General features: G+C 39.3%; 1 protein-coding gene across 1 annotated transcript; it reads left to right on the top strand.

Moving 5' to 3' along the window:
* The first annotated feature begins 2,288 nt into the window (after positions 1-2,288).
* On the top strand, positions 2,289-14,493 carry gclc (glutamate-cysteine ligase, catalytic subunit). Its single transcript, XM_073482011.1, has 16 exons — positions 2,289-2,959; positions 3,959-4,071; positions 7,960-8,142; positions 8,433-8,546; positions 8,939-8,997; positions 9,701-9,837; positions 10,003-10,077; positions 10,349-10,465; positions 10,947-11,085; positions 11,211-11,323; positions 11,406-11,498; positions 11,617-11,721; positions 11,836-11,917; positions 12,010-12,131; positions 13,490-13,610; positions 13,729-14,493. Exons 1-16 carry the CDS (start codon positions 2,810-2,812, stop codon positions 13,908-13,910), a joined length of 1,905 nt encoding a protein of 634 aa, XP_073338112.1. The 5' UTR covers positions 2,289-2,809; the 3' UTR covers positions 13,911-14,493.
* Positions 14,494-15,836: the final 1,343 nt, after the last annotated feature.

Raw genomic sequence — 15,836 nt, 5'->3', positions numbered from 1 at the left:
ATCCTGTGGCTACAAGTAGCTTTTAAGTCTGCCTCTAATTTGTTGTCAACCATAATGAATGACTGTAAAACCAAATTTTTAGCTCTGTGACGAGGGTTACAGCCTGCTAATTTACACGGTAAACATACTTAATACTGTGAGAGCCAGGAAAAAGGGCTTTAGGCATGTACCACAAGCCAGTTAAACACATAAAAAGGCTATTATGCACAATACATGTTTCTTACCAATGAGTCCCAAAGTTGACACATAAGGTTATTCTGTTAGCTAAACATTATACAGGGAGTGAAATTGAAGGAATTGACATAAAGTCTGTGAAGCAGTTATAAAATTAATGTTAAAGGAACTGAAAACCTATTTTCTTGACCAGCTTCTCAATACAAGTGATGGGATCCAACACAAAAACTTCTGCAAAGGTTTGAACAGCTTTGGTTAATTCACACTAGAGATTTTCCATATTTATGTTTTTATTGTGGCATTTCTCTCTGGTCTGAGGGAGGGCACTATCAATCAATGACAGATGACAGTGAAGTTCAATGATCCGTGAACTTGTTTTACCTGCTCATGCATGTACAGTTGACACACCCTTTCGGAAGTCAAGTGCTGTGTCATTATTACAATCACTTTTTTGACTAGGTGAGGTAGCATTCTGATAAGCTAGTTATTGCCCCGCTTCAGTTGTAAACATGACTTGTTCATTTTCATGCTGTGGTTTAGGAAATGATTTGACAAGATACCCGGCAAGTAAATAGCTTAGTTTGATTTTCAGAAAAGGGCAAACCAGGGAAAAGAAAGCGTACATAATGTGTCCTAAATTAGTTTAGTTTTCTTTTCCCATGCACTGATTTGATTTCACAGAATTTAATGTCCTGGGTCCACAAGCAATAAATTCCTTGTGGAGGCAGATTAGCTCAAACAAAGAGTTAGTCTTTTATTATGATTTAGCAAATTTCCATTTTCTTAAAGTGATACATTTATCTCCCTTTTCTCCAATTTTTCAACAGTGTCTAAGTAAATTCAGCCTAATTTTACATGTCTGATCCAAGGAGTCCAAAGTTACAAAAAGTGCTGAAACAATTTATTGATAAATTGATTTGTCAATTAACAGATGAGTACTCAACAACAGTTTTGATAACTGAGAAAATATGATTTTATCTGTTGTATATCAATGTAAAATATAACAGAGCAATATGCTATTTAAGGGCATTGTCTTTAACCCAGAATTAATATTTAGACGTAAAATGTAAAATAAAAAGAGAAACTATTATTCTATGCTATACAGAATAATCGAGCCATAGCTATATGAAAGCTACAGAAAAAGTAGGTCGAGTACATGTTGGTGGAGTTGGACGACAAGGATGAAAAGGTTCGACTTTCCCTGAGGGGCACAGATGTTTTGGACACTCTCCAGGACCAGGGTGAAAAGATTAATCCAAAGTAAGGACAGGACGTGCAGAACATGTCCGAACATTCAGCTCAACTTATTACATTAAGTTAACTATTACGTTTAAAATGTATTAAATGATCTACATGTCTTTAATGTGTAGGGTTAAAGGTATTTGTACAGGTTTTTCCTAGAAAATAATGTATCATAATCATTTATGATCCAAGTGTGTTGGAGCCTGTAGCTCTATTTTTTCTTATTATTCTGCTGTGTTTGGGATGGTTCTGGTCACCAACGGCTCCCAAGAAAGACAGTTGATCTGCTTCGTGTTGGTGGTTTGCAAACCTAAACCGTCAGTATTTGACGGCAGGTTACTGAGACTTAACTATCAACTATCGTTCTCCTGAATGGCTTGATGCACTTTTGAATGATGTGTTTACAAACAGAAACCAACAAATGTTGCATAGTCTGCCTGTTAAAGGAGTTAAGCCATAATTTACTTGGATCATTTTGAAGCTGAACTGAAAAAGTAAACTGTAGCCTATATTGACATCACAAACACATTTGTGAAATGGCATTTTGAAAATGAAAAATGTGACATTTTCTCTCTTAAACAGAATGTAGAAAAAGTACAAAATGCCCTTTTCCATTTGTTTTGGCTTTTCAGGTTACAGATTGAAAAGAGAAAATAATAGCCAAAAATACTGCTACTTTACTGCCATTACAGAAAGTCTCCACATTTCATGTGATTTCTCCCTTGCCATTAGTGCGCGGCTATTTCCGACAGCACTTGAAGGTATCATCTCTATAGCTACCTGCTCTGATCGACAGGTCAGTGGGAGGAGCCGAGCGCCGAAGACTGCTGAGTCATGGTGACGTCACCCCGCTCTACACTCCGCCTGACGGTATCACGTGTGTGGAGCCAGGAGGGCGTTCATATGTACAACACAGTCCGACTGAGAGCAGCAGAGTGGTGTGGCAGCACCGACCTACCTACCGGTTCACCTCGCTGTCATTCCATCACAGAACTGCACGTTAACGGGCTCAGTCCTCGGTCGTTAACCGAGCCGAAGCTTTAAGGGCAGGGTACCCGCTAACTCGTCGGGAGCAGCCAGTCAGCCCCTCGGGTGTGCTTTACCGAGCTAACCAGACATTAGCAAGTGATGAGCAGGGGCCTGCTTCCTCTGGATGCCCAGCTAAGGTTACCGACAGGGCACGCCGCTTAACAGCACCAAGAGACTCTGCCACTCAGCCTGTGAGCCCACTGACAGCACCTGAAGGATCCCCTGGTTCTGCCTTCTGTCTGGACCGGGACTTCATGCTAGCTCCGCACCGGTTGGACAAACTAGCTAGCTAGCTAACGCTCGGCGTGCAAGTTGATAAAGACAGAAGCCGTCAGTTTTCCACCTCCAGCAGCTCGTCTGTGCGATGGGTTTACTGTCACAGGGGACTCCACTGAACTGGGAAGAAACCAAGAAGTATGCCGACCATGTGAGAAAGCACGGCATCATTCAGTTCCTCAACATCTACAACAAAGTGAAGGAGCGTCAGAAAGATGTGTTGAAATGGGGCGACGAGGTAAAAAACGAGACTTTTTGCCTAAAATGAAACCATATGCTGAAAATAAATGCTGTCTGTGTTTGCCTGCTGATGTGTCGGTCATAGTGGCTGTGCATGATGCAATTTTGGCCTTTTTTAATAATCAGTTTCGTTTTCCAGTCCTGGTGTTTTTACTTCCACTGCAGAAGAAAAAACAAAAAACATGTATCTCATGTAAATCTGCAACTTTAAATATTGTGTGGATATTTGCATGCACCTATGTCGCTGTTACTGAAACTCTTTCCAGTGTACAACATCTGTAATGTCTGAATGTTAGTTGGGAAGAGTCAAACTTGGTTGTTACTGCTGGACATAATGAAAACATTATGTAATCATTATATATTTACATAATGTTATTAATTATTATACATTTTTACAAGAATGTGAGTCAAAACAATAAGATTTTTCAGTTTTTTGAGAATGATCAAACATAGTTATTAAAAGTTATCCACTAGCGAAAGGTATATATGTGAAACAGCTCCTTTTATAAAAGTTCATTTTAAGTATGCAAATCATTTCCTAGTAACTGTCTGATGATAATAATAATAATACATATTTTTAGGACACTCCCCGTTGAGCAAACACTACCTGAGAGACTGCTACACAATGTGTTAACACATGGGCTTGGCTCTTTGCTTTCAGTCAGTTTTTCACACCAGTTTCTAGTTTTTAGCCCGCCACCAGTCCACAAAACTTCAGTGTGCTACAGCTCGGACAAAGTGTTTTCATTTCTAACAATGTGGAATGCTGTTGTTATAGATTAATCCCCCTTTCAGACAGGGGATTACAGGGTAGCAGAGTCAAAGTCAAGGAAACATAACTGATGAATTGGAATTGATGTGATGGCGACCCGGTCTGATCTTGAAAACGTAGTCTAGCGTGGATTGACAACCTGGTCTTAGAGATGTATGCATAAAGCAGCGCAGTGGATTGATCATGTGTCCTCACCTGTTATTTTATTTGATTATTTACTTTTAGGTCGAGTACATGTTGGTGGAGTTGGACGACAAGGATGAAAAGGTTCGACTTTCCCTGAGGGGCACAGATGTTTTGGACACTCTCCAGGACCAGGGTGAAAAGATTAATCCCAAGTAAGGACAGAACATGTCCGAACATTCAGCTCAACTTGTTACATTAAGTTAACTATTACATTTAAAATGTATTAAATGATCTACATGTCTTTACTTTGTAGGGTTAAATGTATTTGTACATGTTTTTCCTAGAAAATAATGTAAGGTTAAGGTTACTTTATTGGTCTCCACCAGGGAGAAATTTGTCTCGGAGATAGGGAAGAAGTTGCAGCACAAAAATGACATACAATAAAGACAACATGCCGTACAAACGTACATCAGGTTAAAAGACGGTGGTGGAATAGACACAGACTAACACTGGACGATCCTACACATATACTGCCATAAATATACATCCACACAAGCATTCACATAAGCATTCGCATCACATCACCTCACATCAGCCTCACCACAACACCATGTCAACCTACCAAAACATTAATTCTGTCATAAATATAGGTTCAGTCACACATCCCAGCACTTTATCACAGCATTCATTCATTGATCCATTCACTCACATACATCCATACACTAGCTGGAGTCATGAATGTACATTCATTTCCATATACACATATGTTCATATACATATACAGAACCATCACATTCATTTTTGGCTGTTAAGAAGCTTGGTTGATACAGGAACAAAGGAATGTTTGTATCGATTGTGCCTGCACAAGGGAAGCCTATATCTCTTCCCTGAATTCAGAAGAGCATATTCACAGTTCAACAGTATCATAATCATTTATGATCCAAGTGTGTTGGAGCCTGTAACTCTATTTTTTCTTCTTATTTTGCTGTGTTTGGGATGGTTCTGGGCACCAACGGCTCCTGAGAAAGACGGTTGATCTGCTTCGTGTTGGTGGCTCGCAAACCTAGACCGTCAGTATTTGACAGCAGGTTACTGAGACTTAACTATCAACTATTGTTCTCCTGAATGGCTTGATGCACTTTTGAATGATGTGTTTACAAACAGAAACCAACAAATGCTGCATAGTCTGCCTGTTAAAGGAGTTAAGCCATAATTTACTTGGATCATTTTGATTTTATTTGGCTTTCGACTTTGTTTCCTTCCCTCTAAACACATGCTTATTTTGTTAAGACCTGTGTGGTTAAAGTGAAAATTTTCTTACTGGAAGTTCACAAATATGCTGTGGAAGGGCATCACAGAAAATAGCAACAGCACTGTTGCCGTGTTTGTTTAATGGTTTGTTTTGGAACATAATGAGCTATTAAGTGGATGGTTGTGATTAAGATTATTTATTATTTATTTTGGCCTAGTAAGTCATGCACTGTTAAAAGTAGGATCAAACTCTATAAAAGCTGCAGGTGTTCAGTAAGGGGTTGTTTTAGTGAAATGTACAAGCAGAGTTGATATCGTTCAGCTGCTAGATGGTCGACCATGTGATTCTTCTGCATTTCTCTGGCTGCTGTGGAACACTCGGTCCATTGCTTCGGTTACTTTCAACACTTTATTTGAGTGGCTAACTCCAACGACGCGCCCACATGAAAACGCATCACCCTGTAATAGGAGTCAAACAGCCCCGTCTCACCATGTTTCCCACTTAATTTGCCTACAAGCCCCATGTGCTTTGACTTGCAAAGTCAGGGTTCATTCTTCTGTCACGTTACATGACATGATTGACATATCACCCCTTTGGGCTTTCACCCACAGGCACAGAGCACACCTCTCTGCTGCATTGTGTGCATGCCTTCACAATCACAAGAAAATTAATTCCTCAGAATGAATGAATGTAAGTTCCTCAGAAGAAGCCTGTCATCTGAAAAAAGAACAAAGCTGCTTGTCTCAACTCTTCGAAAGAACACCTGGAGAAACCTGAAGCTTTCTGCAACTCCATCCTGTGGACACATGAGTCCAAAATATAACTGTTAAACAAGACACACCTTACAGTTCACACTGAATACAACCAGAAGAACCTTCTCCCACAAGTGACGCATGGTGGTGTGACGGTTAAGATCAGGGTCTGCTTTTCATCCTTGGGACCTAAACGGTGCCAAATAGTCCCAAGAATCACGAATTCTGAGGGAATTTTGTAAAAACTGGGAACACAACCTAGAGTCGCCAGCTTGGCCGAAAATGTATCGTGCAACATGACAATGATCCGAAGCAATTCAGAAAACAAACAGCCAAGGAATGGCTGAGGCCCAGTCCAATTCCAGATCTGAACCCATTTCAAATGATGTGTCGGGACCTGAAGCGGGCCGCTCTTGTCTGGCACACATCCACCCTCACTTGTCTGGCTGTGTTCTGCAAGAAGTACTGGGACACAACTCCCCAAAGCAGATGTGAGACGCCGATTAGTCACTGCAGAGTTTTTGTTAAATCAGCCATTTTTGTTAAATAAACATGTCTGTAGTGAAACTGGGCAGTCTTGATCTTGATGGAAAAAATCAGGTTGATACAGATCCTAGTCAGAATTGGATCTAGCAGGTTTAAATGTTTTATTTGATATTGGATTATGCTTGATTGAATTAAAGGGGACTGTTTGGCCTTGACAGAAGTATGGACTCTACTCAGTGCCATTTTATTTATCTATGTGATGAACAGTGCTCTTCCTCAGGCCAAAAGGTTACATTTCTGTGTACTAGACTAGAGAGTCTTTTCCTCATTCTCCCAGTCAATCATTAAGGGTTGTTTTACAAATGTGGTGCTTTTGTCTTTTAGTCACGATGGCTGCAGATTTGTTTCTCGTCCATCTCTGCATCTTCTGTTACACTTTGGTTTCCTCTCTGACCAGGTTCAGCTCTACAACAAAAGGAAGTGTTGGTTCCAAACTTCTGTTCAGTTCATAGTGTTAATGCCCACTGTGTCAAGAGAAGTTTGTGAAACCCTCCCCTTGATTTATTCTGTGTCTTCTATTTGTAAATTATTTGAAAATATCAAACATTTGCAGGTTTCAGCTTATTAAATGTAAGAATTTGCTGCTTTTCTTTGTCACTCATGATAGTAGATGGAAAGTCTTTGGGTTTTGGGCTGTAAGGGAAAAAAGAAGCAATTTGAAGACGCCACTTTAGGCTCAGAGAAATTGTGATGATAAGCAAATCTTTCACAGCTTTTTTACATTGTATAGACTAAACAATTCATCGATTCATCATAAAAATAATAGTTGAAATCCTCTCTGATCAAAGATAATGTCACAGGTAAAAGCTTCTGAGTTCAGTTTGAAGGCTTTGAACACGAAAATAAAGGATTGCTGCACTTTTTTGCAAAGTTTCTCTGATAATGTCACTTCTGAGCTTGGATTGCTTATGAATTTAAGAGACAAAGTAATTTTAATGAACTCTACAATAAGCATAACAAACAGAAAACCCATTTGTATTTGCATAGTTGTTAGAATAGATGGTTAAAAAATGTATATTAAATTGTATAATAACTTTAACAAAAGTGCTCCAGATAAATCACTTTAAAGTCTAAAATGCAGCGCTGGAACGAGGATATTTTCCCTCAGGACATCTGTCAGTGATAACAATCCGAGCTTCTCCTGGGAATGCCGTTTGCATGCCTAAACTGTAGTAACATTTCTTTGGGAAGAGGAATTCTCTGGAGGCAGTGTAAATGTGTTTGGACAAGCTTGTGAGTGTTATGCTAGCCCGCTGTCCATTACGTCGGCCTAAATCTGTGGAGCCAACTTCACCCAGGGGAAATACCAGTGGCAGTGGGAATAGTGGAGCCGATGCATTCCTCATTACTGCCCCTCTGTCGCACACACCAAAGAGCACGCTCTGGAGCACAAATACGTTGCGTTCGTTTGCCTCGCCAAGATAATGGCTGACATACGATAAAGGGGAGAGTTTATTTAATCGGAAAGGTCATCGTGATACTGAGACCAGGAAGTGCTCACATGACCTATTAGGCAGAATGTTTTCTCAACACTTTTTATATGTTTGCAGTCACCCCACGCTTTGGAGACCGGAGTATAGCAGCTACATGATTGAGGGAACTCCAGGGCAGCCGTACGGCGGGACCATGTCAGAGTTCAACACTGTGGAGGGCAACATGGGCAAGAGACGACGAGAGGCCTCATCTGTCCTCAACCAGAATGAAACGCTCTCCACCATCACCGCATTCCCAATGTACTTTTAACCCTCTTTTAATATCTGTCAGTGGAGATGAGAACAAAAGAACAACAAACTGTGTCCTTAGTGTGAAAAAGAGTCTTAAGAGTTGTATACAGGATGTTTAATCTTATCAATCTGATGGATTCGGTTAGCTTACAGTATTCAACATAAAGTGCAACAACAAAAATATGAAAGAAAAGATGTATCTGTTAATTCAGAAAACAATTGAAAGAATGATCACTGGCTGCAGTAGTTTTTAGTTGGAGGTGTATAAGAGTTGTGTATGCTGTGGTCTTTTCTTTTAGGTTAGGTTGCCCAGGTTTCACCAAACCAGAGTACCGGCCGACCCCTGTTGAAAAGGGAGTGTCCAAATCATTGTTTTTCCCAGATGAAGCCATCAACAGCCACCCAAGATTCAGGTAGGCCTAGTGGTTATAATTACGATATGACAGTGTGCATGTGTGGTTGCCACACTGATAGAGTTTTGGTTCGTAAACCATATCAGTTTACTATTAAATTGCCGGATTATTGACACTTTTGGTCGCGATGAGCAAAAACATCTAATAAATAAAGGGATAATTAAGTGTTGAAATTCATGAATCCTGTCATATGTTTGTGTTTATATTAGCTGATTTTGTATTTTTAAAGACTCAAAGTCGTTATCGGCCTTTAAATTTCAGCTTCACCAGGCTACAGTGTGCAGTTGTGATGTTTTTTTTAAAACTTACTGTCATTGAACTATTCTCCTATTATAAAGCCTGTTTGTGAATGTTGTATGTGACTGATTGTATGTCTGGATTTGCTTTTTCAGCACCCTTACCAGAAACATACGTCACAGAAGAGGAGAAAAAGTCGTGATTAACGTACCAAGTAAGTCCAACTGAATTTAAAATGCATTTTTCCGCCTGTTAAACAGCTGCGTTCTCCTTTTAAGAAAAGAAACTGAAACTAAAAGGTACTTTTTTTGGTTTCATGGTGGTGTCCCCTAATTTTACATGAATTCAACAGAATACAGCTAGTTCTTTGTCTACATAGATGGAGACCTTATTTTGATACAGCCAATCAAATCTTTACATAAACCAGCAGAGCAGCTTCAAAAAACAATAACATCCTATATAAGCTTTCCTGCTTTTACAAATCAGAACACACATCTTGTCTGCAACTAAACTGGTCGAACGAGACAGACAGCAAACATTCAGCAGGGAAAGAAATGTCACCAAAGTCCGGCTACAAGCTGCTCTGGTTCTTACAGCAGTTACAGCACACTGTCTGCCCATGATATGCAGGCTACAGTGCAATTTTGTTTACTTTGTTTTCCTCTTCAGTGTTGCTTGGGCCCTTAAGCAATGTGGCAGCTGCTGTCAGTCAAATATAAACACCAACATGCCTCCTCACAGATCTTTTCTTTCCTTTTTTAATGATGTAAAAAATGAACAGTACATTAAAAACAGATTGACATTATTTTTGATTAAAAAAGGGATGACAAAATGTGATTTCAGTTGGTTTTTAAAGCATTTCTTTTGTCATTTGGAACAAGTAAATAAATATGACTGTATTCCTTCTCGTGTTTCAGTCTTCAAAGACAAGTGCACCCCGTCTCCATTTGTGGAGGAGTTTCCCGAGGATGATGGTGAGGCAGCGAGGGCAGCTCTGCCTGATCATATCTACATGGACGCCATGGGCTTTGGCATGGGCAACTGCTGTCTGCAGGTACTGAAAAAAACCGCCTGATCATGTCAGTCTTTGTTGCCTTGAACAGTGATGTGATAACAGTATTGTCACCTAGACTATTTTGACTTTTGTGTGACTGCAACTTTACAATCCCAGTAAGTGATTTATGAATGCACTTCAGACTTTTTTATGACACTTCTTCAGGTCACATTCCAAGCTTGTAGCATCGATGAGGCAAGATACCTTTACGACCAGCTAGCAACATTCTGCCCAATAGTGGTGAGTAGATAAAGCTTCCAGTCATATATTATGATTTAATATGTAACCTCTTCTTCAGCTGAACTATTATATAACTGATTATCTAATAACTCAATCAAATATTTTGAAAGGAACAAGCAGTTTCTGGCAGTTTTGTGCAGAAATATGCAAGATTTTTATGTTCAAAAGGTCAAAACAGACCAACAAACCCTCATGTTTTTCATATACTAGACTGTGTGGCTTTATTTTAATTTTGTCAGTCACTTCTGAATACTATTTTGTCTCTTTCAAGATGGCGTTGAGTGCAGCCTCACCCTTCTACAGAGGCTTTGTGTCGGATAATGATTGTCGCTGGGGGGTTATTTCTGCCTCGGTGGATGACCGGACACAGGAGGAACGTGGCCTCAAGGTGAGCAGATTGAGCTAGCCAAAAAGGGATCTAGGGTGTAAAATAATGTTTTAGTCAAAAACTAAAGGCATTTTTGCGTTTATGCTTTGTTCAGTTTGAGATCTCAAACTATTTCTGTCTGCCACCGAAAGTTACTTAGTGATTGAGTGTGTTTTGTGTGTCAGTGGCACCACCAGTGGACCAAAATTAGTTCGTCAACAAAAGTAAAGTTCTGTAGTGAGATCCCAATCTCCTTTCAACAACAAATAACTAGATAATGGGAATGTGATTGTTAAACTTTTCATTCTAGACACATTTTTGACAGTCTCTCAGTCACCTGAGCTTCTTATTGTTTACTAAGATAAATACCACTATAGACCAGATTATAATTTGCTTTGTTCTTCTTCAAACATTTCTCAGTCCAAAGGCAAAAGCACCACCTACACATCTTGCTTTAGGTTTTTAGTTTGAGTTTAATGTATGAATTTTGTCTCCTTTGAAGCCGTTGAAAAACGACAAATACAGGATCTTCAAGTCAAGATACGACTCAATTGACAGCTACCTGTCGAGCTGCAGTGAGAAGTACAATGATATTGACTTGACGATAGACGAGGGGATCTACAAGCAGCTGCTTGATGCAGGTATGAATTTAGAAAATGGAGAAATAGATGAAATATTTTAAATAAAAGACAAATATTCAACTTCACAGTCAAAATCCACTTATAGATGCTTGTGCGGTAAAGAATAATGAACTTTCTGTGTGTAGGAATTGACAAGCTGCTGGCCCAACACATAGCACACCTCTTCATTCGAGATCCACTCTCCATCTTTGAGGAGAATATTCACCTGGACGACGAAAACGAGTCTGATCACTTCGAGGTTTGATTTTCTGTATCCCTTTTAAGAAAGTCATCCATGTGTAAAAACAGGCTTGTATTTACTCAGACTTGTTTTCTTGCAGAACCTGCAGTCAACCAACTGGCAGACGATGAGGTTCAAACCTCCACCTCCGAACTCTGATATCGGCTGGAGAGTTGAGTTCCGCCCCATGGAGGTAGAAACCAACTTCACTATCAATTAACTTAGGCTTTTTATCTGTGTTGATTAGGATTACATGGACTGTTAATACAGTAAATGGAATTTGTTTTTATTTTTTCCTTGTTATTATTCAGGTGCAGCTAACTGATTTTGAAAACGCTGCATACGTGGTCTTTGTGGTCCTGCTCACCAGAGTGATCTTGTCTTATAAATTGGACTTTCTGATCCCCTTGTCAAAGGTAAAAAAAACAGTCACAAAGCTCTAGTTTTTTTATAAAATGTTAAGAGATATTACATAAATAAAGTGTGACATTTGATATACACAGTGTTCTGATCCACTTGTCTGTCGTTAGGTTGATGAAAACATGAAGGTTGCACAGAAGAGAAACGCTGTCCAGGAGGGCATGTTTTACTTCCGAAAGGACATCTTTAAAGGTGAGTGAAACAAAAAGTGACTCTTTAGGTTGGTGTTTATGGTGACTGCCTCAGATAGGAGTAGCTGATACATCTGTGTTGTCTACCAATAGGCTGCAACCCGGTCCTTGATGGCACTGCCTCTGCTCAGAACGGCTTGGAGACCGACGGTGCCAATGATGGTGGTAATGAGGAGTACATGCTGATGAGCATTGACACCATTATCAATGGAAAGGTGGGTGTTGTCTTACACTACTGATCTTTAATGGATAACTATGTCAACCTAGTAGATGATTTGCCATGCTCTCTGACGCACTACACTGGAATGATGAATGTGGTAAATATTATCCCTGTTGAACATCCGCATGTTAGCATTTTCATTGTGAGCAGATTGCCATGCTGGTGTTATGCCATGTTCACATTATATTGTTTTCTTTTCCAACTCTTCATACTCCTTCAGCTGCTTCCTCATGTTAAGGCAGCTATGCAGTTTAGCTCCCATCTTACACTGTATTTCATCCTTTGTCCCTCCAGTTATTTATTCAACTTTTCAGTCCCATTCATAGCAATTAGACTCAGTTACAGTCTCTCAAATATTGATACTCTTTCAGCTGCTTCTCCATGCAAATTAAAACCAGCAATGCAGTTTAGCTCCCAGCCTTCACTATTTGCATCCTTCATCCCTTTCCCACTTTTTCAGTTCTGATCTATTCATGCACTCGATTCAAACCTTAAAATGTGAGTTTCATTCAACTTTTAAATCTCATTCATACTAGTAGTTATGCCAGCTATGCAGGATAGCTCACAGCCATTAGTCAAGCAATCAAGTTTAGCTTCCAGCTGTTTTCCATTCTTCATCCCTTTCCCACTTTTCCAACTATTTCATAGCCTCTTCAGCTCTAATCTACTCATTCAAACTTTAAGCCAGAACCTTCATTCAAAACTTTAAATGCCCCTTATATTTAGTATTTTTTGGGGGGGGTATTATTCCACTTTTAAAGGCAGCAATGCAGTTTAGCGTCAGTTTTCGACATCAAGCTTTTACACCGCATTTTTTTCAGAAATTAGACCATATTTACAGCTACCCAACTTGAAAGAAAAACTATTAAGGTCAGTCTGCAATTCAGAGTTGGAGATGTCTTGGAATTTCTGTAGTTCCAAGTGGACCAGAAGAAATGTGAATAAACTGTTGGCAAATAGTGTCCAATATTAACACTGATAGAATGGATTCTGTTAAAAGGGTTTCTATGAATTGTATATTTTATCTGGGTTGACTTTGTTAACATACCATTGCACATATGTTGAATAACAAAAGTAGCTAATTTAGGCAATTTAAGTGCTGCGACTAAAAGGTCAGCAGTGTTTGTAATCATCTTGGAAAAAGCTTGAATACTCCCGAGGTGGAATAATGAGAGGTTGTTTTTTTTCCTTAAATTCTGCCGATGTTACGTGAATGCCTTTTTATAAATATTTATCACAAATTACAGTGCAAAAAGTGCAGCCTCACAGAGCTGCTAGTATGGCTGTAGACTTTCAGTCTTGTTTTAAGCCCTCTAACCACTAATCACTGCTGTTTTCTTTTTCAATCACCAGGAGGGAGTATTCCAGGGTCTCATCCCGATCCTTAACTGCTATCTGGAAAACATGGAAGTTGATGTGGACACCAGGTGCACCATTTTGAATTATCTGAAGCTCATCAAGAAACGTGCCTCAGGTAAATTTCCATTAAAGGACAAAACTTAACTTTATTTAGCTCATAAGCCAAAAACAGACTTTCTCTTTATGCAGCTTAAACCCTGAACATAACTCTTAATTTTGCTGTCATGAAACAGGCGAACTGATGACCATGGCCAAGTGGATGAGGGAATTTGTTGCCAAGCACCCGCAGTATAAGCAGGACAGCGTCATAACTGACAAGATCAACTACGACTTTTTCAAAAAGTGCGACAAGATTGCAAAAGGCGAGGAGCAGTGCCCCGAGCTCATTGGCAACCCAGTCAACAAGTTCAAATGAGAACGTTGTAGGATTGCATCGTCAGCATACAAACTCGCATGTAAAGAAAGACCAAATGTGTGGCTCAGAATGAAAGCGGTCCAATTTTAAGAGAATGCAAAACAGCATGTGTGTGTTGTGAGAAACACACCTGCATCAGATGTATGTACATATACTGTATCAGATTTTTATGATTACAAAATTATTTTAATAGGGTTAAGACATGCAAAAGGTTGTGTAATAGAAATCAGATGTGTATTTATTTTTCTCTGGAAATTAAGTCTATCTGTGTGAGAATGTAAATGTAGCAAAGGGTTGTACAGTAGTCTGCTTTTAATCTTGTGTTCTGTAAATACTGTACTTCTGCTCTTTAAAACATTAACATCATGGGTTTTTTTGGGTTCTTGTTTTTTTTTGCTGGATATGAGCTTTCTTCACGTTTACTAGGGATCTTTTCTTTCTTTTTTTGCATTTTAAGAGAACTGTTTGCTTTGCTCTGCTGACAATGTAGTGGGAACGTCAAGGTAGTGTTGCATTCAGTTGGAAATGGTGAACCATTGTTTGCAATGTGATGCTGCTTCAAAATAAATCTGTACAAAAGTAAGTTAGTCAGGTTTCTTACAATTACCTCATTTATTTTATTTATGGATGGCTCTTTTTTTAAATGAGCCAAAGGGAATAAATTTAATTTCCTTCAATATGTTGTTTGAGGCTCAGCAAACTCCTCAAGCTTAATTTTGATAAGCCCCCCTTAAAATGTAAGGCCCCCCTCCAAAGAGGTCAAAGGTCGGATTCTGACAGCTGAAGCTGTTTAAACTGGGCTCCTCCACATGTCACCCAACACATCGATATCTGGTTCAACCGCTCACAGCATCATTTCACTTTCTGCAGCCATGTTACCATCTCTGTACGACTGTACTGAGGCACAATGCTACTTTGAGCTAAATGCTAACCTGACCATGCTAACATGCCCACAAGACAACGCTAACATACTGATGTTCAATATAATGTTAACCATCTTTGTTTAGTGTGTTAGCATGATAATGTTTGCTAATTAGCACCAAACAACAAACTATAATGGGAATGTCATGAGTTTTGAAGGTATTTGCTCATAAACCAAACTATTAGCCAAACATTTAAATCTAGTGAGGGTGTTAGATGAAAAGTCAGGGGATCAAGGTTAATGCAATTCATTCTCTGGTAACATGAATGTACATAATGCCATGGCAATTAATCTGACAGTTGTTGAGATATTTCAGTCGAGAGGGAGCAGACCAACTGACAGACAGGCTGACATGGCCATCCCCTAGAGCCATGCTGCTAGAATAACCAAAACAATGCTACACGGAACTCTTACTGGAAGTTGTGAGGGCTTTCCACGCTGCAATTAACACAGGGCTAAAAGCATTAAACCTAGACTAAGGGAGCTGTTAACCCCAGGCATTGGCACAATCCTGGCACATTCCAAAGTGGTCTAACCCTAGCTTTAGCCTAGGGCTTAACCCTGCGTCGTGAGAATCGACTAAAGACAAAGCTTAAAGGAGCCTGTGGCAAAACCTGGGTAAAGTAAAATGAACAGTCAAGTGTCATTTTCAACTGAAAACATTAGTCTTATGTTTTTCTGGCAGACATTTAACCGAGGCTTATCCCATATAGCCCTGGGCTTAGGTTATTTAAAAGCGGCTAAATTATCTCAGGGAATTTACAGTGTGAAAAAAAGCTCTGTGGAAGGTGAAATGTAATTTCAAAGAAGAAAAAAATATAGCGTCATCCATTGGAAGGGTGTCGCGCAGAAAGTCCAATTCCAAACACTCAAGTTTGGAAAAGCCATTTTTAACCATTATGGGTAAATGTTACAAAAATTTACCAGTATATTTCAACACAACTTTTTGTCTTTACAAATATCTAAAAAAATAAATAATAATAGAATAATAATGATAATAAAAT

This window comes from Pagrus major, chromosome 15 (assembly GCF_040436345.1).
Source record: "Pagrus major chromosome 15, Pma_NU_1.0".
In the NCBI taxonomy this organism is placed as follows: domain Eukaryota; kingdom Metazoa; phylum Chordata; class Actinopteri; order Spariformes; family Sparidae; genus Pagrus; species Pagrus major.
Note: the sequence above shows the minus strand (reverse complement) of the source record. Positions and strands in the feature narration are given on the sequence as shown.